This window comes from Psammomys obesus, unplaced genomic scaffold (genome assembly GCF_907164565.1).
Source record: "Psammomys obesus unplaced genomic scaffold, mPsaObe1.curated_primary_1811, whole genome shotgun sequence".
NCBI classification, from domain to species: Eukaryota; Metazoa; Chordata; class Mammalia; order Rodentia; family Muridae; genus Psammomys; species Psammomys obesus.
The window spans coordinates 32,416,311-32,440,138 of NW_026596034.1; the positions used below are offsets into that span (position 1 = coordinate 32,416,311).

The window sequence follows — 23,828 nt, forward strand, 5'->3', positions numbered from 1 at the left end:
ACTTGCCCGGCGGGCGGGGTCCGAGCGGCCGTTGGCGGCTTTGAAAGCGCAGCGGCGGGAATGTTTGCAGGTGCGAACCGGCGAGGTAGGCCTCCGCGACGGCACGTCGGACCCGGGGGGCGGTGGGAGAGGACTAACGGAGCCAGCCCCCAGACCTCTGCGGGGAACCCGGGATCTCGAGGTGGGGGGGGTGACACTAGTGGAACCCGGGTCCCGCGGCCTGAGGGCGGTGCCCGCGTCCGTGGCGTCTTCTCCGCCCGGAGTGGGGCGGGGCCTTGCCGGGGAGTCTGCGCTGTGGCAGCTCGGTCTGCACTGCTTTGAGCCCTGGGGTCCGACTGGATTTCAGGTCTCCAGTTCCTGACCTCGAGTCTTTTTTTTTTTGTCTGTGCATCCTGTTGCTCTACTCCTATGCTCCCTGCGCGAACACGAGATCGTTACTTACGAGGGAACTTTTTTTTTTTTATCACGTGTTCATTCAACAACTGTTGTCTCAGCCACTGCTACAGAAAAGCGCTAGAAAGTAGAAATTGAAATAGTTACAGGGAAAAAGATCATGCTGCTTTTGTTGACATGTTACGTCCTTTCTGTCATTTCTTCTAGGAATGGCATTCTGCGGGCCACTCAGAATTAAGACTCTTGGGAAGTGCTGAGGAATGTAACGTCTTGTCCTTGGGCACCTCTGATCTCCGAAGCTTAGCAGCGTTTAGCCTGGTTAGTACGGGGATGGGAGAAATGCCTGCTTTGCATACACGCCCTTCCCCACCCCAGTTTATCTCATCCATGCCCAAGAAAGACCTCCCAGGTGTTCTCATGGACGAAGTGTTAGTTTGATAGTTGGCAGGCTGTTGGACCCAAATCCTTCCCATGTGCACACTGCTTAGGGAAAGCAACCAGTCCTTCATTCTTCAGGCATTTGTCAAGTGCAAATGAGAAGGTTCTTGGGTGACTGGACTCACTTGAGTGACTTGACTTGACAGTCACTGAAATTGTTAGAATCAGAGCCTGGGCTCTGGCAGTCCTAACAAGCTGGGCTCAGGCTGTGATCCTCAGTAGGCCAATTAAATGGACAAGTGATAGAGAAAAGAGATGTATCCAGGGTGATCACACTGAGAAGAAGGAATCGGTCTAGCGACCCACACCCACCAAGCCCATCTTTGGTGTTCAGACCTGAGGCAGAAGATTAAACAGAAAACGGAAGGTGTGCACAACTTAGCAGTCCTACCTACAGCATAGTCCTTCCTGTCCCCAAGCCACTGTTGTCCTGGTTTCATTCTCTTCTTCAGGAGGATCTGACACATAGACAGAAAAGCTCCTCTGGCTGGCACCAGGTGTCAGCCTTTCCTTCTCCATTAGATTCTTGGGCAGGTTTCCATTTCTTGGTGTTTGTTGTCTCAAACAGAAAGCACCCGAGTGACTCTCCTTAGAATGACTTTGCTCCTGCCAGGACAGTTATAACACGGCTATACATTTTAGAGACATAGCAGTGAATAAGACGAACGTAGTCCCTGTCTTGAGCACATGCGAAAAAATATTATTATAGCTATGATAAAATAATAAAGCTGATGCAGGTGGATCTGTAAAAACAATAATCCTTGGAAGATTAAAAAGTAATTTTTTATTGGATGGTTTCAGTAAGTTTCCTGGGGAAAAGAAAAGCTGAGAACTGAATTGCCACAAAAAATTATAAGAACTTTCTAGTCGAGCCCTTTTATCTTACAGGAATTAAGACACGGTGTAGCTGAAGAGGTGGGACTGGGGATGTAGCTGAGGTGGAGAGTGTTTGCCTCAAGGAAGGCCCCGAGTTCTGTGTTCAAACAGACGTGCACACACAAAAAGAAAAGGAAGAGGAGGTATTCAACAAGAAGGAAGCAAAGGCTAGGTGATACAGAGTCTTGTAGACCATGCAGAAGGTTTTGGTTTTGACTTTTAAGAATGGTCTCAAAACTGAACAGTATAGTAAATGATATTCTATTTGCACAACCTTAATTCAGTTCATTTTTATCCTAAACCATGCTGTGGGTTTCAGTGCCTTTTTAAAAATGGAGTCAGCTGGAACTGGGGAGGCAGCTCAATTGATGGGGTGCTGGCCTGCCATACAGTATGGCCAGGGTTCATCTCCCAAACCACATGACACTGGACATGGATGCTCACACCTGTAATACCAGTGCCTGGGAGATAGAGGCAAGAAGATGAGAAGTTCAAAGCCAGCCTGAGATATCTGAGACCCTGTCTCAAAAAGATAAAAATAAGGAGCTAAAGAGTAGCTCCTTGCTGCTCTTTCAGAGGACCTGAGCAGAGTGCCCAGCAGCCACATCAAGGGCTCACAACTGCCTGTAACTCCAGCTCCAGGGGACACGACACACTTGTCCAAATGGGAGTATACAAGCACACCCATGGTGTAATGTTCACACAGTCACACACTCGTACATAAGTTAAAAAGTAAATAAAGTACAGTCAGTTATATATCTTACAGCCAACAGTCAGTGGCAGTAAATTACATGCACTGTCTAAGAAGTTCTGATAATGCTAATGTCAGTTACAGCCAGGACTCTTGTGAGGAGTAGCCACCCATCTATCTTAGTAGTCCTAGGGTTGTGAGGGGGTGATGAGAATGCCAGACCCGTCCTTCCTCTTAACCATGGGTACCAAAGCCCATGCTGTTCACGGAAATTGAAGTCCACAGGGAAGACTTGTTTAGTCTTCACTTACAAGTCATGCTTGTTAGCTAGGCACAGTGACGAGCGCCTTTAATCCCAGCTCTTGGGAGACAGACAAGTGGATCTCTGTAAATTGGAGGCCAGCCTGGTCTACATAGTGAGTTCCAGGACAGCTACATAGTCAGACCTCATCTCAAAAAAAAAAAAAAGAAAGAAAGAAGTTATGCTTGTTTGAGTTTTACCTCCCACATCAGTATTCCAACTGAGGTAACAGTAGGATTAGCTGTGCCCTCTAAAGGCTCTGAAGAAAGTAATAAAAGGCTTGGGATCTCCTTCCCCTTTACCACAGCTTTAATACTCCTGAGAGTGGCCTGTTGTTGAGGGAGCTGTTCCACATCGTTGCTCAAGAGTAGGTGGGCGCTGGAAGGTTTCACCTGCGGACACAGAGCAGGACAGTATGGTACCATTAGCAATTCGTTAAAGCAAGGAAACGGACACTGCAGGTATCCACACTTGTAGTGTACATAGCATAGGGAATCGCTCCCGACTGAAATGTTACATGGGAACTTTCAGAAGTAAGTTTCTGAGTACCTTTCATTGTATCTGCTGCATCACATGGCAGAGCGATTTCCTGCATCTGTGAGTGTGTGTGTGGTTGTGTGGGGCGTGCAAATGTGTGTGAATGCGTGGTTATGTGAGCGTCTGTGTTCCAGAGGTACACAATCAGTGTCTTCCTTAGTCACTTTCCACCTTAGTTTTTGAGACAGGCTCTCACTGAGTCTGCAGCCCACTGCTTCTGCTAGACTGCCTAGCCAGCAAGCCTCTTCACCTGAAGCCTTCTGCTCCCCCCATGCCTCCAAGCACTAGGATTTTTTACAAGGGTGCTAGGGCTCAGACTCAAGTTCGCCTGTATAGCAAGATCTTTACTGACTGCATCATCTCCCCAGCCCTCTTTAAAAAAAGAAATTCTTGAGGAAAGTAATCCAAGTCCACTAGACCTGACCTCCCATGAGAGTGCATAATCCTGTCTCCAGTGACCTACGTAATCACCCCCCATGGGATTCTTAAAGGTCCACCACCTCTCAGTACCAGACAAACTTTTGGAGTACAGCAAACCCTTTCCAAATTATTCTAAAGCATCCTGCGTATAGTAACTCATACTTATAATTTCAGCTCTAAGGAGGCTGAGGCAGGAAGATTGCCACCACTTTGATATAAGTCTTGGCTACACAGTAGATGCCAGGCTAGCCTGGGCCATAAAGTAAGACCCTGTCTCTGGACAAATGAAGGGGGAAAAAAAATTAGAGATTGGGATATAGATATAGCTCAGTTGGTAGAGTATTGCCGTAGCATGCAGAAAGGTTGGGTAGGAGAAATGGCTTAACAGTTAAGAATACTTGATGTTCTTCTGGAAGACCCAAGTTCAATTTCTAGCACCCACAGCAGGTGGGTTATAACCAGCTATAACTTCAGTTCCAGGGAAGCTGACACCTTTAGCCTCCTCAAGCACCTGAATTCATGCGCAAAGACACATACTGCCACACAAAGAAACAAATGAATAAAAATAAAGTATATATATATATATATATTTTTTTTTTTAATGATCCAAGGTCATCCTCAGCCAGGCATTGAGTTTGAGCCCAGCCTAGGCTACATGAGACTATACATATGTAAGTACATACATACATACATACATACATACATACATACCCAGCTTAAAGAGAAAGTAATTACATTCTACGTTCTCAAACAATATAGACAGTTAAGAAAAGGTAAACATAGCAAATCCTGGGTTAAATCAGATACTGAACAATTCACACTAAACTTTCTGTACTTGATTAGTACATTACTGTGCTCTTTTTGTTTTGTCCAAGGACCAAAGAAATGAATGAGAATGTTGCTGAGTTTCTCCGGAGGCTCATCCTGAAAACGCCTCTGTGTGAGATGAAGACCATCCTAAAAGCCTGGGACTTCTTGTCTGATGACCAACTGCAAACCATAAAGTTCAAGCAGAAAAAGGAATCTCTGGCCCAGGAAGTGATTCTTCTGTGTGAGGTAAGAGCGTCCAAAATTGTCAGCCAAATAAATTAATGCAGTAGAATATAGTTAGACCAGTATGTTCTTATGTTAAGGAAGTTTTTCTTTATTTTTTTAAGCAAAGCTACCAGTTCTGAGAAGCAAGAACAATCTTTCCAAAGACGGGCCACCATAGTCAGATGCTGGTGTGCAAAAGCACCTTTGCTGGTTAGGGTGTTCCGTCCCAGGACTGTGGAAACCAAGGCAGGGGTACGGATATATGTTCAGGTAAAGCCTGAGCTACATAGTGAATTCAAGGTCAGCTGTACAGAAAGACTGACTCAGAAACAAATAAGACGAGATCAGTCCATCCTCTCTACTGTTTAAAAAAATTTTTTTTTATTCAGAATAAAAAAAGAGCCAAATGTAATACCTAAAACTATAAAATATATAGGAGAAACAAGAGGAAAATCGTAGCTTATTAAGAGCACCTATGAACAAAAAGGTGGTTCATAAAAGAAAAACCAATTGATAAACTGATGGAATTAATCAGTTTTTTTCTTTGAGAAATACTGTTAAGAAAATCCACAGACTGAAGGAAGCTTTCTAAACCCTGACCTTTAAAGGACATGCAGCTAATGTATGTTAGAAAGTCTCAAGAGTCAGTAGTAAGAAAAAAGAGGATCTCAAAATAACAATGAGAGTGAAAAGAAGGATAATAATGACGTGGGTGGGAGAGATGGTTTAGCGACTAAGAGCACTGGCTGCTTTTCGAGAATAACCCGATTCCATCCCCAGCGCCAACATGGCAGCTCACAACCATCTGTGACTCCAGTTCCAGGGGATCTTACAGCCTCTTCTGGCCTCCAGGGCACCAGGCACACACACACTGCATTGACATATATGCAGGCAAAACACCCATACACATGAAGATAACGTTTTGAGCATATAAACGATTTACAGGTGATAAATAAGCATCCAAAGAAGTGTTCAAAATCACTAGTCATCAGATAAATGCAAATAAATGCCACAGAGTATGGTCGTTAGGATGGCTAGGTTTGGAAAGATGTATCATACCTATGTTGGATAGATGGGCTGTCTGCTGAGCTGTTTGTACCTCAAGCCCAGCATTCGTTTTGTGTTTAAGTGCTTGGGGTCGAAGCCAGGATCTCATACATGCTGAGTTAACTGCTCTGCCCTGAGCTCTATCTTCCAGCCCTTGACAGTTTCTCTAAAAATCTAAATATTTGCCACCATAGATGAGCCATTCCACTGCCAGGCATTCTCTCAAGAGAAATGAACACACATGTATATTAGCACAGCGTTCATCATAGCTAAAACCTCGAAGCACCCCAAGTCCATCCACAGGTGAGCAACAGATTGTGTCGTATTCGCATAACAGAAAACTGCCAGCAATAAAGAAAGAATTGAACTATGGATGCAAAAATACGGCTGAGTGTCAAAATAATTATGCTGAGTAAAGGAAGCCAGATCAAAAAAGAATCCAACCTTATGTTAACATTCAGATAAAACTAGAACATGCAAATGTTATGACAGAAGGAGGAGCCGTCGTCGTCGCTGCTTCAGCACCAAGGATTCGGGGGAGGAGAACTGGGGACAGAAAAGGATCTGGGAGTGAGAGACACAAGGCCCCCCGGGCAGAGAGGTTGCTGGCAGTGTTTGCCACACTGACATGACAGCGGTTCATAAGTATATTTATGGCCACATCTCAAAATGTTAAGTATATTATCTTACTTGTGGCTGTGAGAAAATGCCCTTGACAAAAGCAGCTTCAGCAAGAGAGGGTTTGTTTTGGCTCACACTGCTTCATGATTCAGAAAGCATGGCAGCATTGGAAGAGCACCTGGCAACTGGAGCACGCTGGCCAGTCAGGTGCACAGACACCCAGAGAGCAGGAAATATGGCCAGGCTCCAGAGCCTCATGGCCCTGCTCCCAGTGACCCCCTTCCTCCAGTGAAGCTCCACCACCACCCTCAAATAGCACCACCTACTGGTGAGCAGGTACTCACCATGTGAGCCTGTGGGGACATTTCTCATGCAAACCACATCATGTGTGCAGTTGAATGTATGTTCAAGAGTGGGGTGTTTTGTTTTGTTTTGTTTTGTTTTGTTTTGTTTTGTTTTGTTTTGTTTTGTTTTGGAGACAGAGTCCCATTCTATATTCCTGACTGCCCTCAAACTCATTACAGTCCTTCTGCTTTTGCTTCCCAAGTACTAGGAGTACAGCCTGTGAACCACTATCCCTGGCTTTTTAACATTTTAAAATCTAAAAGTTGAGTGATAAATGTGGAGTGAGCTTCAGGAGAATGCGGGCTGTTGGTTAACAAGAAAATGTAGGTTGGAGATAGATTGTCAAATCAGTACTTCAGGCTTACTAATAGAGTGCTCTGGCCAGCCCTAAAATAGGCTTGAGGGGGATAGCACCCCATTTCCTAATCAGTTTACCCTGTCTTTCAGGAGAAGTGTGCAAGTATTGATGATGTGGCTCTTCTAGACATCGCATGTAAGTTTTGGGGACTTTTCCTTACATATTGGAGTTTTGTTTCATCAGAGGGAATTTCCCATGTTAATGCAGATTCTAGGGTCTAGAGGTGGCTCGGCAGTTATGAGCACTGACTAATCTTCAGAGGACCTGAGTGCAGTTCCCAGCGCCCCCATTGTGGCTCAGATCCGCCTGTAACTAATTGCAGTGATGTGATGCCCTCTCCTGGCCTCGGGCACTGCATGCCCATGGTGCATAGACACAGGCAGGCAAAACATACACATGAAAATAAGCAAATCTTTAAGGATGCAGATTCTAGAGTTGAGAGGCCTGGTACCAAGAGGTCAGAGTTCCTGCTCTCTCACTGACCAGTCTAGTGTCCTTTGCTGTGTTGTATCTCCTCTCTGACCCGCAGACCTTCCCTCAGTCAGTGGACATGAAACTGTTTTTAGGACTGTGGAATGAAGAACATTTAGAAACAGGAACTGGTTCATCTGGGGCATAAAACATGATATATTGGCCTTTATTTTGTTACGCATTTGGAAATGCGCCACCAAGAATTTGCCTAAGTGCAGCTTCTTTCCTCTTACTACTCGAAATATTCTTTCTTCAGTATTCACTTATGAACTTTAAGAACACAGACCCTACAACTAGATTGCTTGGGTTGGTTTCACAGATCCATCATTGCTTCCCTGTGGTGCCGGGGGATGGTGGCTCATGTCACTTGTCTTGGTATTTTGATAGCTCTGTGTAATAATGATAATAATCGAGTATGGTTCTGGTAAAGGTCAAGCACTGGGAACAGGTTTCTCTGGGTATGGGTTTGTTTTTATTCTTAACTTTTATTTATTGCGGGGGTGTTGTGCATACAAGTGACACAGCTGTGGACATCAGGACAAGTAGCTGGAGTCAGTTCTGTCCTACCTTGAGGGCCCCAAATTAAACTCAGGCTGCCAGGCTTGGCAGTGGGTACCTTTAACAGCTGAACTGTCTCTGGCCCAGGGCCTGTTTGTTTGTTCACCTTGATGTTCACCTTTTAGGTGAAGGGTAATGGAGTTCTTAAAAGAAGTTCTGACTTTCTGTTGCACCAGTGTTGTTCTTGCCAAACATTCAATTTTACCAGTAAAGACTCAGGAGCCAGATTCTGGAGTAAAAGCCCAGTGACTCAGAAAGGCAGAGAAAGCACCCAGCTGACCCCCCTACTCAGTCGATATCCCAGAAGGAAGAACTTTTTCCTTCTCCCCCGTGTCTTAAACGCCCCCCCCCCAACTGAATGTCCCTCCTTTCTCTTTCCTGTGTGTCTCTCTATCCCATCCTCTGGACTTCCTCTCACTCTCTATGGTTTTTTTCCTGTGTTCCCACCCTGTCGACTGGTTGCTTGCTCTGCTTCTTAACCTATGGTTGACTTTATATAAGCCTATCTACAGAAAGCTGTTGGAATAAAGGTGTGTGCTAGGGCTGAGCCATACCACAACTAGAAATAGGTTTCTCCAGAACATAGTCTCAGAGTTCACAATGTGATCAAATATCCTGCAACACGTCAGCGTTATTCAGAGACCAGTTAGCAAGTCTTACAGAACCAGATAATACAGTGCTAGAAGATAAATATTTTGGGATGGGCTGGCATCACATTTTGCCCTTTGTGACACCTGCTGTAGATGAAAACCTATCAATCAGTTATCTGTTAACAGGCCCTTTGCCATGAAGAGAAATAGGGGCCAGGAACAGGGACAAGCAGACTCAAGAAAGAAAAAGATGCTGAACCTAGAGAAGGACAAGGAGAACATTGATGCCAAAGTTGATGGTACCCTGCGTGAGGAATCTATATTCCCTTCAGAGATTAAACAAGCTGATCTGAGATGAAGACACAGCACAAGAACAGTTTGAATCCAGAGGGTAAAGGGAAAGAGTTGAGCTTGCTGACTTCTGTTTCTCTTCTAGGTACTCTTCTTGCCTTCTGAAGGGCATCTTCTGTGTCACACACTTATTCTTGCCTTCATTTCACATGCATTGAGTATCTTATGCGGGCAGGTTTAGCCTGGGATACACCACTGAACAAATCTCTCCTCTTCACAAGTGCCCTGAAGGGAACCAGGTGGCAGTTTGACTGTAGTCAGGGTAGGCCACTGAGTAGTAGCTAGGCCACTGAGTAGTAGCTATTGAGAAAAAGATGAGGAATGAGGTGTTGAAGGAACAAGGCCTGCTGTGACAGCTTTGTCAGAGTCATTCCATCTCGTGGGTTCCTGCTGTGTTTTGCATAGCAGATGTCTGTAAAAATGACAGACAAAAGGCTGAAGAGATGGCTCGGTCATTAAGAATACTTGCTGTTCTTCCAGAGGACCAGGGTTTGGTTCCCAGCACCCACATGGTACCTCACAACCACCTGTAACACCAATCCAAGGGCTCTAAGGCCCTCCTCTAGCCTCCATAGGCACCAGGCACTCACATGGTACATAGACAGACATAAATTCAGATAAAACACCCACATATAGAAAATGTCCCTATTGTTTAAAATAATAAATAAAAATAAGAAATGACCTAGCAAAAGTGATGAGAAACACTTAAATTGAACTGTGTCATCTATGTTGAGTTGAATTATTGGGGTTTGTTTATCTGTAGCAAATTTACTTCATTTAAAGTTTATGTTTTATGGGTTTTTTTTTTTTTAAGTTTGAACTTTGATTTTAAAGCTGTGTCACTTCATCCATGGGTTACTATTATTTTATAGCATTAAAAAGTGTGTTTATAGGATGATGGAAAGGAGAACCATAAAAACACACTCTGTTCAAAAATGTCAGTGTCCTCTAACACATTATGTTGTGGTTTTAAAAATGAATATATGTTTATCAGCACATACTTCAAAGTCCTCAGACACAATACTAGGCTGTATGCCCTTCTCTTTCAGATACTCAGGTTCTCCGGCACCAGAAGCTTTGGAATGTCTTTCAGATGAGTAAAGAACCAGGTAATGTTTTGCACTTTAAATTAAACATCTGTGCTGGTGTTTTGGCAATTTAAAAACGAGCAGTACATGTGGTCTTTTTGTTGGAGGGTTTTGTTTTGTTTCTAAGACGTCGTATCCCTGTGTAGCATAGACTAGCCTGTAACTCACTGTGTAGACAAAGCTGGCCTTAAACTCACTGTAGACAGGCTGCTCTGGAACTCGTGGCAGTTTTCCTGCCTTTGCCTCCAGAATGATAAGATTACAGGTAAGTGCTGCCACGCCCAGCCTAGCTAGCTGCTCTCTGGCTCCTTTTGCAAAGATGTGACTGTTCCTCATTTATGTCCTTGGCACCCTCGGGAGCACGTGTGTGGTATAGCTGTTACTGCTCTGGGATGCACAGGCCGGGGACATTGTAGCTCCCTTAACTTTTTTCTTTATATCTCTCTGCACTTTGACAGGTGAAGATGTCGATCTTTTCGATATGAGACAGTTCCAAAGTTCCTTTAAGAAAATTCTTCGGAGAGCATTAAAAAATGTACGAATTCATCCTCCTGATTTCTACGAAATTCTGTTTCATGATATCTGAGTAGGGGAGGCGGATAATATGCCATTACCTTAAACTGAAGTATTACTTCCGTCTCTCCTGCCCATCCCACCCAGTGCTTCTTAGGAGCAGTACCACCCAGTGGAACTGTGCCATGGCAGAAGCACCCACCCTTTGCTGACAGTGTCCAGTACATAGCTGGTTGCCTCCTGAGGACTTGAGAGGTGGCTGCTTTGCCCGCATGAATGAGTCTTTAAACTTACTTAAATGAATTCCCATTAGATGGACCACATGGCACTAGTGGCTCTGCTTTTGGTCATCAGTCACTTTTGCTTTTGCAGTGAGAAGTGAAGGCATCTAAGTAAGACCCTCTGAAAGACATTCCAGGCTTCTCGTATGGAGGAACTTGAGTATCTGAGAGAGAAGGTCCTAGAGCCTAGTGTTGTGTCTGAGGTCTTTGAAGTGTGTGCTGATAAACATAATCATTTTAAACCACCACATACTGTGTTAGATGACACTGACATTTTTGAACAAAATGTGTTTTTGTGGTTCCAAGCCAGCAGACAGCATAACCACCTGCTCTTCCTGGAGTAAGATCTCAGAGGGAGGAAACAGTAAATCAGCCATGCCTCTCTTCAGGTTCTCCTTTCCTAGGTCAGAGCCCAAATGGAAGGAGGGCTAGCTGATGACCTAACGGTGGCCATTAAACTCCAGAGCAAGCCCAGTCCTGGTTGCCACTTTAGAAAGACTGAAGGCTGGCTTTGAAAGGGACACCACACAACTTCCTGTGCTGCCACATTCCTAAGAGGCTCTAGCTGCTGAGACACATTCATAAGAGCATCCGGACTGGTGCACTCTGCCCACTGCCACATAGAAATCCTGCTGTAAACTTAAGGAGGCACATTAAGTGTGCTAGCCAGCAGCACTAAAAGGGCTTCCTGGAAAACCATGCCCCTCCCCTTTTGTCTGTTCTGTTTTTGAAATAGGATCTTACTACGTAGCCCTGGCTGGCCAGAACTCACAAAGATTTGCCTGCCTCTGCCTCCCAAAGCTAAGATTAAAGGTGTGCCCAGCCAGATGCTTGATTTTTAAATTTGGTTTCATCACTTTGTGTATTCTTGTTTGTCTGCATGTATGTCTGTGTGCCAAGTACATGTCTGGTACCTGCAGAAGCTAGAAGAGGGCACTAGATCCCCTTCAGCTGTAGTTGCAGATGGCTGTGAGCCGCCCTGTTAGTGCTGGGAGCCAAACTGTAGTCCTCTGCAAAAGCAGCAAATGCTCTTAACTTATGAGCCATCTCTCCTGCCAGGTTATTAAAAAAATAAAAAAAATACTTTTTTATTTATTTTTATATATATAATTTTTTACAATTTATTCACTTTATATTGAAATTGTAGCCCTCTCCCTGTCTCCCAGTACCACCTTCCCTTCCTCTTCTCCCCTGTCCCCCTCCCCTAGTCCACAGAGAAGGGGAGCCAGGAAGAAATCTTTTCTTTATAAGGTTACAGTCAGCTTCAGAGTTGACGAGAAGGCTGCAGTGTGGATTCGGGTTGCCTGGGGGACACAACATTCACAGCCGAACCAGTACAAGCCCACTTTCGTGGTGTATTATCCCCAGACTCCATACGCCTTCATTTCCTCCTGCCGTCTGAAGAGCACTGTGCCCCTTCTCCATCAGGTATGAACAGATTCCAGCAGCTAGAGTACTCAGTACCCTTATTCCAAAGGTGCATGTAGGTATAAGCTGCCCAATAAGTTAGTGTAGAATAACCTCGTTCCTGTACTCCTAAGAAAAGGACCAGAGAGCTTCTTACAGCAGAAATGAGACGGAAGGTATTATCTTGGTCTAGTTTTTATTTTTAATGTAAAAGTAATGCATACTTAATATAAAAATAAATACAGTTTAGAAGTCCCAAAAGGTAAAAAATAAGTCATCAAAACTCTCTACCCTTTCTATTCCGTTCACCCCTAAATAGCTACTGTCATTTCGCTGTCTCATTCCAAAGCTGTTTTGTCAGTGTCAGAAATAGTGATTTTTGTATTTCTGTAATGTGCCTATGGCAATTGGCATTTGTGACCATTTTCCATGCAGAATGTACACGAAAATACCACCTGTGTCAGAGGTAACTTCTCTCTTTTTAGGGGTTTGCCTTTGTGTCTTATTCACTGTTCTATTATTGTAAAGAGACACCATGACCAAGGCAGTTCTTAAAAGAAAGCATTTAATTGGGGGCTGGCTTACAGTTTCATCATGGTGGGGAGCATGGCACTGGACCTAGCTGAGAGCCAGATACATCCTATCCGTAGGGTGGGCTGGACACAGGGACTGGGGCATGAGGTTTTAAAACTTCAAGCCCACTCTCAGTGACAGGCTTCCTACTCCTACTCCAAGGAAGCCACACTTTCTAAGCCTTGTAATTTCAAGCATTTCACTCCCTGGTCTAAGCATTCAAATGAATGAGCCGGTGTGAACCATTCTTATTCAAACTACGCTGTGGTCTTACACCATCTTAGCTTCTTTCCCAAAAATAATCCATCACCGATTTGGCCCCGTCATTACTACTTCCTGTTAGCAACTCCTGTGCTTGAGCTGGCTGCATGGCTTCCCACACAGCTGTCTGGTAAAGCAGCCCATTCTCCACTGTCAGCATAGGCCTCAGGGTCCCAAAAAGTGAGAGCAGAATAGAGTTAAATTTCTTTTCACTGGCGGGGGTTGAGGATGGGGCAACTCGCTGTCCTGAGACAGGGCTCAGCCCTGCCTCAGCCTCCCCAGCTGGGCTCCCAGGCGTGCACCGCACCTCCACACAGGGCTCTTTCCATTCGTAGTTGCAGCTCCTGCATTTCCCTGAGCACTGTGTGTAGGCCCGGTGCAGCCCTAACAGTCTTGCTCCTTTCCCTCCAAGGCACTAAAAGTTGCTAGCAAACACCAGCACATCATGCAGATGGTTCTAAAGAGCCGGCACCTGGACTCACTCAAGGCTATTGCTTTCGGAGAGTATAATCAGGTGAGCCTGTCAGCCACTCCACAGCTGAGTTTTCCTTTCCTCTTACACACACTGAACAGGTGGGGGGCCACTCCCAGCCCGTCCCTCCAGATGAGTGGATGAAGCCTTTAGTCACTTCACTTTGTTCATGCTTGTTTATTCGTTCACAGTTCCATACATACACAGTGTATTTTGATCATATTGGCTCCATTTTTCTCTCTCATCTCCATCCTGCCAAACCCCTTATTCACAACAAGACCCTCCCTACCTTCGTGGGGTGGGGTCCCTTTTGAGCCCATTGCCTTTACTTAGAGCTGCTTGAGTGAGCATGGGTGAGCAGTTAGGTACTAGAACAAGAGTGCCTCACAGGGCTACAGCACTGAAGAATATGGCTCCTTTCCCCCGGCAACCATTAACTGCCCAGAGCCCTCACAAAGGGGTAAGGCCTCCTGTGCCTCCCTCTCCAAGATGGAATGATGAATTGTTTGGATGCAGCATTTCCATTTAATGACAAGGGCAGGTCTGCCTCTATGGTCTTAAGATTTCTTCTGTATATAGCACGTGTTGGCACATGTTCGGACTATTTATGTGGGTGGAATTCCGTAGGGAGGTTATGCTGAATATTCTAGAGAGAAGTGATGGCTTTCTGCAAGTCACTGTTTAAAGAGGAAGGGTGGTACGGTGACGATGTTCTTGCCTCAAGGTCCTGCCTCTTTGACTTCTAGACACCAAAGCAAGAACTTCTAACTGTGAACCAAAGTAAATGCTTCTTCCCTTTAAAAAGGAAAATGTTTACTTTTGTTGTTGTTGGGAGTTTTAAGATGGGATCTTGTATACCCCATGCTGGCCTTAAACTTATTACTTAGCTGAGGCCTCTAACTCCCAAGTGCTGGGATTACAGGCATGCGCTACCATGCTGGCCTTGTAAGGAGTTAGAGGGTGGTTTTCTCCCCAACTGACCCTTCTTCGTCTACCCTCCACCCTCCTGCCAGATAGACATCAACTGCTGTTCTGCAGGCCAACTGCAGCATCATTAGCTGTTGCTCACGTTGTTCTCCAAGCTGGAGAAACTGTCAGGGAGATTCACTAGAAAGGATGCAGAAAATGTGGGCTCTGGCAGCAAAGTTAGTTTTTCTAAAAGGCATGTGAAGGGTTTTTCAGGGTGTGAAGACACCCAGGTGGCAGGGCAGTCTCCCATCCCTCTGGCTTTTGTATGACCCTGCACCTTGAGGTAGTTTTGTTTTGTGTTGTACTAGGGATGAACCCAGGATCTCACAGATGCTAGGAAGATGCTTTGACTCTGAGCTGTATCCTCTGCCCAAGATGCGTTGTTAGGCCAGTTCCCCAAACAGCCCTGCTGCATGGCTGGATGTCCGAGCTGAGCTCAGTTTAGCCCACCTGTAGCACAGCCATCGCTTCTTTCTACTTCATAGGAATTTAAAATAAGATTTAACACATTTTACACCTTAGACGCAATTAGTGTCTACAGCCCAACATGTTCAAATTAGTAACATGTTCACTTTTCCTTTCTCACAGACCTTTGAAAATCAGGACTCTACAATGCTTCTGCAAGAAGGAAGCCTTGGACTGGACATGAATTGTATGTGTGCTCAAGACAGAGTGTCTTTGCTTTTAGATGGCTGCTGTGCAGGAAAGCACCCGGGCTAGGATCTCATTGCAGAGCTGGTTCATACTTTAAGAAAAACCAAGAATTAAGTATTCAGAGGGAGAAAGCATACTATCATAGGTGTCCTTCAGAATTTACTAAAATGTGTGATGTCGTTGAGAGTGCTTTCCTGCCCAGCAGCAAACTGCACTCTTTGCATGTGACTGACAGCCATCCTGTGACTGGGAAATCGGGTCTCAGGAAGGCTTGGTAACTCCAAACAGGGTCATGGAGCTAGGTCTGTCCAAGGTGGGGAGCCTGGGTTTCTGATGACCTGGGATCGCTGGTTCTAGAATAATACGGTGGTTGCATTGCTACTCAGAGAACCCGAGTCCCTAGAAAACCTAATCTCAAATTAGCAGTGGAAGGACGTAGAACTGACATTGGAAACCGAGCCCTGCTGGACTCCAGTGGCATTAGAGCTGCGGTGGGTCCCGTGTTAAGACAAGTGATAGAGATGTACTCAAGGTAACGATACAGGATGTGTATTGGAATCTTGATACTGGTGGCACCATAGGTATTTCTTGCTCCCTTTTGTCAGCCTTTATTTTCCAACCGTTCTGTGTAATAACATTATTTCAATGAAAAGAAGGGACTGGAAACATCTGAGCTCCACAAACCGTCTGCAGTTTGGGAGAGGAAAGAATGCTGTGTGTGGTGACATGTATTCTAACAGCAACTCTTCATCTGCACTCATTCACAGTGGATCCAAATGTCATTCACGAAAACAGAGAAGAAAAGGAGAGAATCCACAGAGTCACTCAGGAGACGTTTGGAGCCTATCCTCAGCCACAGCTAGAGTTTGCACAGTATAAGGTAGGATGGTGCAGTGAACATCACCAGCTAGTTAGCACTGTTTTGTTTTGTTTTGTTTTGTTTTGTTTTGTTTTGTTTTGTTTTGTTTTGTTTTGTTAGCGTGCAGGAACTGTAATTGGAAAACATATCCAAAAGCTATTTGCTTTTCATTGATTACTTCAATTTTATGTAACAAATTTATAAGTTAAATAGATCTTTTATTATATTTGTAAGTTCCCTTGTTAGTAAAGGAGGCATCATGAAATTTTGAATTTGTCTTTGTAATTCAGTTGTATATTGCTGGCTGCAGGGAGTTGGGGGAGCTTTACCCTCCTAGCCTACCCACCCACACCTAGAAGAGTACTTAGCACACAGTAAATGTTCCTCATAAATACTTGAATGATTGAGCTGGGTATGGTGGTACACACCTGTAACCCCAGCACAAAGAAGGCTGAGGCAGGAAGATTTCAAGTTCAAGGTTGCCGGTCTGCTTTGCAAATTGGAGGCAAACCTACCTGACTAACTTAGAAACCCAAATACAAGAAGAGAGAAAGCACATATACTCCCTAGCCCCCTAGCACCAGAGGAAGAAAAATCAGTAGTGTAAATATTCTGTAAATTAAATTTGTTCCTGCTGCTGCACCTCATGTGGCCGCGTCAGATGACTGTGTCGGGATACAGGGGTACAAGTCCGTAGCCACCATTAGAAGAACTTAGGTGTATGTCATAGTCATCCTAACGTGAGCCCATGCTCCTTTGTCTTCCTTCCAAACCCCCAATAAAGTTGTTTCCTTGGAGTCTCCTTATAGCTACAGGACACACTTAAAATCTGCCACTGATCTGCTTACTTGGGCCCGAAGGCTATTTGGTTTTTAAAGGAAGAAGTTGGCACCTTTCAAGCTGGTTTGGAGAGGGCATGTGTTTGTTAATGTGTATGCACACACGGCTTTGCTCACGTAGTTACGGAGGCCAGGGGTCATGGTTGGCTACCCTTTGGCCTTGTGCCTCAACACAGGGGCTGTCACTGAGCCTGGACCTCCATTTCGGTCGAACTGGCTGCATGGAGTCCCAACTTCCTCCTGTCTCTGCCTCCCTCCCATGTGCTGGGGTTACATATATGACACCTCACCTAACTTTCACAGCACTGCTGGAGACCCAGACTCAGGCTCTGATGTTCAAGCCGCAAGCACTTTACCCACTGAGCCATCTTACAGCCTGATTGATTGTTTTTCAGACAAGGTTCTGTAGCGTAGGAAAGCCTCTTTCACTATGTAGCCAAAGCTGGCCTGGATCCTCTGGCCCTCTTGCTTCCTCTCGGTCACAGGTGTGGCCGCCACACTTAGCTGTGCCCTGTTAGCTAAACTCTTTTAAGCTCATCATCTAGGACATTAGCTGTCAGTGTGTGATCTCTGGACTGGCAGAACCAGTCACTTGGGAATGGAGAGAATGCATATCTCTTAGCTCCACCCTGTTCCTCCTGGGTCAGGAGAGGTGTGCCCAGCCCTCTGTTTGTGCATGCTCCTGGCTGCTCTAGGCTGCACACTAAAGCTGGAGAGCCACTGGTTCAGAAAACAGACAGTGCTGCTTGTTGAATGCCTCAGAGTGGCTGTGCTCTGTTAGTCTAGGAGTGCACTCACTCCCTCACACCTGATTTTCTCCAACCTCCAGAAATGGCTAGAATAGTGCCAAAGGCACTTGTCTACTCTAACTCACCAATGGCTACATTTTGCCGTGTCTTTCTCTCTCTTTATTCTAAGTACAATTTGAATTCATTGCAGACATTAATCATCCATAGCGCCTCACTTAACTTAAGAGTCACTTAAGTTTGGGGCTATTTATATAGCATGAACACATAGTACGCATGGGCAGAAGGATCACTTCAAGTTCAACGCAGCTGGTCTACCCATGGGTCCAGGCCAGCCATGCCACAGTGAGCCACTGTTTACAAAAAGAAAAGAAAACCCGAGAGTCACAGACTGTGAGGCTTAGGTATTTGGTGACAGTGAAGAATCATTAGAGTTTTACGGCTGGAGCTATGGCTCATAAGTAACCTGGACACTGTTCGTTTGTTATGAAGAGACACCATGACCAAGGGAATTCTTAGAAGAGAAAAGCATTTAACTGGAGGTGTGCTTACCGTTTCAGAGGTTTAATCCAGTATCCTCATGGTGGGTGCATGATGGGATGCAGGCAGGTGCTGGAGTAGTAGCTGAGAGCTACATCCTGATCCATAAGCAAAGAGAAAGACTCTGGGCTTGGCATGGACTTTGGAAACTTCCAAGTCCACCCCCAGTGACACACTTCCTCCAACAAGGCCACACCTCTTAATCCTTATAACTGTCTCAAATAGTACCACTCCCGGGTGACTCAGCTTTCAAGTATGTGAGCCTGTGGGAGCCATTCCTATCCAAACCACCACGAGTGTTTACATACAGTAGGCCCTGGGTTCAGTCTCCGGCACCTGAAAACTTAAAGTATTCCAAAACACTTGCTGTAATCTGCACACTGGGAGGCGAAGGTTAAAGAGCAAGACCTGTCCTCCGTGGGAAGACCCTGAGTAAAATAAAATGATGTCTGGCAATGGCACAGAGATTCCTTTCGGGTCTCCTCTAGATACATACTGAAATATTTCCAGGTCATACTATGTTGTTTTAGGTTTGCCCCTGTCTTGAGTGGAGGAGCACTAACAGCTGAAACCAGAGCTGTTGGTGACAGGTTCAGCTGGATGATATGCATGAGGGACTCATTCTGTGTGACATGTTGGGTTGGGAGGGGCTCTTCCGGCACTAGGCTGTTGAGATGGTATCTGGCCTCAAAACTTGGAATCGTCCTTGACTCAGCCTCCTGGGAGCTAGGATTACAAGTGTGTGCTACTACATCCATTTTCTAGGTACGCTCTGAGTGTTCTTTTCTATGTGTATAAGTGTTTTACCTGGATATGTGTATATGACCCAGATGTGTGTCCATTTTCTGCAAAGCCAGAAGACAGCGTAGAATCCCCTGGAACTGGAGTTAGAGACAAATGGTTGTATGCCACCGTAAGGACACTAGGAACCTAACTCAGGTTCTCAGGAAGAATAGCAAGTGCTCTTAACTACTGAGCCATCTCTCCAGCCCTGAGAATCATTGCTTTTATTTAAATGCAAAATGTAACAAGTGCCTGAGAGCAGCACAGACTGTTGGCTTCCCCGAAAGGTAGGGCATGCTGAGGGAGGTGTGCACACTCAGCCTGACAGTCAGCCTCTCCTGCAGGTCAGGCACTGTGCTGCCACTTTCTGCTGGATGTCTTTCCTAGACCAGATGCTTTCTCTCTTTACAGTTAGCAAGTTAAATGGGCTCTGCCTGTACTGATCCATGTGAAAGAGTTAATGCAATACACAATTTGTTCCTCATCTCTCATCATCCCAGCTGATCCCAGTATTTAACCATCATTTATAAATACCTGTTTTTTTTTTTTGACAGCTTGAAACCAAGTTCAAGAGCAACAGAAGTGAGGGCATCTTGGCTGACAGGAAAGATCCCCTCCGGTGCCTTATAAAGTTCTCGAGTCCACATCTTTTGGAAGCCTTGAAATCCTTAGCACCAGCCGGTAAGTGGTCAGCTTATCTCATCAGCCAGATAAGTAGCAACAGCTGCTTGCCTCTGAGTGTTCCTACCTCTCAGGCTGCTGCCGATCAAGTCCTGTTTCTTTCTGTGCCTGGTACAGGGTAGGAGAAAGTGCTTCAGACCTTGGCCATTTTAAAACTGATTGTCCCCGCAATGATTCTGATGTTTTTTGTTTTTTGTTTTTCAGGTATAGCAGACGCACCACTTTCCCCGCTGCTCACCTGCATACCAAGAAAGAAAATGAATTATTTTAAAATTACAGATAAATGAGATAGATGTGGCTTTGCTTGTCTTGCACATGCAATTCCAGTTATGGCCGACTGGCTTCTGTGTATAATCTTGTGTTTTAAAAATCAGTCTTTGGCATTGGAAATTCCTTGGGACTGAATCTGTCATCCCTATGTGCTCTCTCTCTTCTACTAAGTACAGCAGTTGTGGGCATTTGAGAAGTGATATAGACACTGGCATGCACACACACACACACATGTACCCACATACGCAAACATGTGGTCGAGAGGCTTTGGGTTTACCTCAGGACTGGGATGCTCAGAAGACAAGCAAATGGCACAGTGGTTGAATCTGTTGGGATCATACCTACTGTCCTCTCTCCCGCTTCTGCTGCTTCTCATCCTCAGAAATCTGATTTCAGTTGCTGGTTTCTGTGGAATTTTGTGTGTAGATAGAAGAATCAAAAAACTACCCAACCCAAAACTTGTCGTAGAATCAGAGGGAAGAGACTGGTGCATTTAGTACTGCACAAGGCTATATTTCCAATGACTTGTTTATATAAAATAACTCTTCTGTTATACATATGCTTTTCATAACCTCTTATCCATACATGGAACATTCAAGCTGAGCATCACTGTTACACTGATTGATGAATAAAGATATTAGCAAACTTGTTTTTAACAAAATCTCGATTGTTTGACTTTACCAATAAAGACCCAGGAGCCAGATACTGGTGTGAAAGCCTGCTAGCTCAGAGAGGCAGGGAAATCACCCAGCTGACCCTCCTCAGCCAGTGTCCCAGAAGCAAAAGGGAGTCTCCTTCTCCATGCCCCTCCAAACCCTTCTACTTCCCATGTATCTCTATCCATCCTCCTGGCTCCCTCTTACTCTACAGTTTTTCTCCTACGTTCACTCCCTGTCAACTGGTTGCGTGCTCTGACTCTTGACTTTATTTAATCCTATTTACAGTATTCAAGTAGAAGGCTCTTGGATTAAAGGTGTGTGCCAGGGCTGAGTCACACCATAACTAGAAACAGGTTTTTCCAGTGAATAACACAATGTTGGTATTCACAGTGTGATCAAATGTCCTGCAACACAAACTGGCAATCAGTTGCCTCGGATGAAAATCAAGCAGGCTAAGTAGAATGTATAAATACAGCCACAGAAGGACTAAGTAATGCCTTGTAGTGTGATGTGTACAGGCTGTGGATCATCCAATATGAAAAACTACGTTTTTAGGTTTAATGTGATCAAATGTGTCAAACACTTCTCTTGTCCCTCGGTGATCTGAGTATTTGGGCTTTGTGCTGGCTAGTTCTGTGTCAGCTTGACAGGAGCTAGAGTTACCTGAAGGGAGGGAGACTCGGTTGAGAAAAAATGTTTTGATAAGATCTGGCTGTAGACATTTTCTTAATTGGTGATTGATAGGTAGGGCCCAGCCCATTGTGGTTGGGGCCACCCCTAGGCTGGTGGTCTTGGGATTTGTAAGAAAGCAGGGAAGCAATACATTAAGCAGCATGCCTCTAAAGCCTCTGCTTCAGCTCCTGTCTTCAGGTTCCTGCCCTGTTTAAGTTTCTGTGCTGACTTCCTTCAGTGATGAATGGTGATATGGAAGTATACACCAAATAAACCCTTTTCTCCTCAACTTGCTTTTTGGTCATGGTGTTTTATCACAACAAGGCATAAAGACACTAACTGCCCCCATACATAACTTTTTTTTTTTTTTTTAAGATTTTAGTACTTTATTTTATGTGTTTGAGTGTTTTACTTGCATCTGTGTATGTGCACTGCCTTCATGCCTGATGCTCTCACAAGTAAAAAGAAAGCATTGGATCCCCTGGAACTGGAGTTATTGCTAGCAGTAAGCCACCATTGGGTGTTGGGAATCAAACCTGTCCTTGTAAGAACAATAAGTGCCCTTAACCACTGAGCTAACCAGCCCCACTAACTCCATTTGACCAGTCCCATACTAGGAAAGCGGTCTGCCCATGAGGTGCTTGAATGGCTGAGTGGAAACTACAGAAGCCCTTGAACTTCCTGGGATATTCTATTACTTCATAGCTCTCCCTGGTATACTTGGCAGGGATGAAGATCTGGAATCTGAACAAGAAAGACCCATCATACATAGGCTGTATCCTGTAGACCTCCCAGAATGAGGCTCCCGCTTAAGAAAATTGAAGATTTAGATGCTTAATGGTTATCTGAGAATGCCTGGGGACAGATAGTGCAGTAAATGCAAAGAAAGACAAAGATCTCTGCATTTAGAAATGACTCAGTATAATCCCTGTCTGTTACTTTCCTATTGTGACAAAACACAGTGGCCTAAGCAACTTAGAAAAGAAAGCACTTAGCTGCGGCTGACAGTTGGCAGAGGATTAAAGCCCAAGACCATTACTAGAAGGAATATGGCAGCTGGCCGGCAGGCACAGTGCTGGAGCAGCATTTGAGGTCTTATCCACAAGCTGGAGGCAGAGAGAGGTAACTGGGAATGGCTTGGAGTTTTGCAACCTCAGAGCCCACCCCCAGTGACAAAGCTCCTCCAACGAGACCACACCTCCTAATCCTTCTAAACAGTTGTACCTTTCTGAGAACCAAGCTCTCAAACAGGAGCCTATGGCAGCCACTCTCATTCAAACCACCAGTTCCCAAAATAACAGCTGTTTACTGAACACTTTACATGTGGCAAGTACTGCAGTACTTAACTCATGCACTAGCTCATTTCCAAGCTCTTACAAGCAGGCAGCATGCCGACCATTGTGGGAGCAGGCAATGCTCAGGGTCTTGAGCCCGTGGCAATCCTGCCTCTGTTTCCTGAGTTCAGTGGCAACGGGTGTGCCCCCATCTCCAGCATTAATAACCTTATTCTACTGACATGAACACCCATCCAGCAATCACTTTGTAGCCTAAAGTCATGCTGAACAGTTCTCAGAAATGTCTGCATCCTAATCCCTGGAGTCTGAGTATGTTCCCAAGGCAAAGGGACCCTGTGGTTGAGCAAATGGCCCCGTGATACCAGGACAGGCCCAGTGTAACAGGAGATGTGATAACTGAAGTTGTCAGTTACGGAACATGACAGACTCAACTGTCATTACTGATTTTGGTACAGAGGAAGGAGACCTCTAGAAGCTGGAAAAAGCAAGGTCCTTGGAGCCTCAAATAAGAACCAGCCCTGCTGACACCTTGGTTTCAGCTGAGTGGATCCATTTCAGACTTTGGACTTCTTCAGAAACAGAAGATAATTAATTAGCCTTTGGGGGCTGGGGATGTAGCTCAGCTGGCAGAGTACTTGTCTATCATGCACAAAGCCCCAGATTCAATCTTCAACACAACAACCCAGGCCTGGTATTATTCCCAGTACTAGGAAGGTGAAGGTAAAAGAATCAAGAGTTCAAGGACTCCTTCACTGTATGGGGCGTTTGAGATCAGATTGGGCTACATGAGACCCTGTCTCAAAAAATAAAATAAATTTTGTTGTGTTTTCTTTTTTTTTTTTTAATGTGCTGTTGATCCAGAGCCTTAAACATGCTTGGCAAATGGTCTACAATATAAAACTAATTCCTAATAATAACAAAGCAACAACCAGAAAAAGTTTAAACTAAACGCATCCCTTTTTCTTCTATCCAGCTGTCGCCTGAGCTCAGTCCTCAGGAAGAAGGAATGGGTGGGTCGGTGGAACCCATCCAGTTCACCTGCTCTCTCCCAGCAAACGGGACTTCAGCCGTCCCAGATGGGTTCGACTCCGATGAGCGCTCGCCGCGGCCGGCTGGGGGCGCTGCGGCAGCCGCGCGGCCGGATGCTAATGAGCCCGGCGGCCCCGCCCCTTGCCGGAAGTGGCTGCGGCGGGGGCGGGCACAGTGAGAGGGGTCTGGCAGCCGTGCGGGAGCC

General features: G+C 45.2%; 2 protein-coding genes across 4 annotated transcripts in view; one reads left to right on the forward strand and one right to left on the reverse strand.

Annotated features, from left to right (window-relative positions):
• Cmc2 (C-X9-C motif containing 2) overlaps positions 1-18,347 on the reverse strand; it is a 40,523-nt gene extending 22,176 nt beyond the window's left edge. For 2 of the 3 annotated variants that reach the window (XM_055621338.1, XM_055621337.1), the window contains exons 1-2: positions 18,247-18,347; positions 2,900-3,091 (exon numbers count right to left, since the gene is read on the reverse strand). In XM_055621338.1, the coding sequence (XP_055477313.1) occupies positions 2,900-2,908 (9 nt within the window). In that variant the 5' untranslated portion in view covers positions 2,909-3,091; positions 18,247-18,347. The remainder of the gene's footprint in view (positions 1-2,899; positions 3,092-18,246) is intronic. The other variant, XM_055621342.1, reaches the window with a different exon arrangement.
• On the forward strand, positions 34-21,588 carry Cenpn (centromere protein N). The gene is made up of 12 exons (XM_055621334.1): positions 34-85; positions 601-711; positions 4,532-4,712; positions 7,152-7,197; positions 10,082-10,141; positions 10,579-10,655; positions 12,166-12,342; positions 13,568-13,669; positions 15,185-15,248; positions 16,018-16,130; positions 19,572-19,698; positions 19,903-21,588. The coding sequence occupies exons 3-12, from the start codon at positions 4,542-4,544 to the stop codon at positions 19,983-19,985; spliced, it is 1,020 nt and encodes a 339-aa protein (XP_055477309.1). The 5' UTR covers positions 34-85; positions 601-711; positions 4,532-4,541; the 3' UTR covers positions 19,986-21,588.
• Positions 21,589-23,828: the final 2,240 nt, after the last annotated feature.

Coding starts and splice junctions, on each gene's coding strand:
- Cenpn (XM_055621334.1), top strand. CDS start 4,542: ATGAATGAGAATGTTGCTGAGTTTCTCCGGAGGCTCATCCTGAAAACG. Junction 4,713..7,151: donor AAGTGATTCTTCTGTGTGAG/GTAAGAGCGTCC, acceptor CCTGTCTTTCAG/GAGAAGTGTGCAAGTATTGA. Junction 7,198..10,081: donor GGCTCTTCTAGACATCGCAT/GTAAGTTTTGGG, acceptor CTTCTCTTTCAG/ATACTCAGGTTCTCCGGCAC.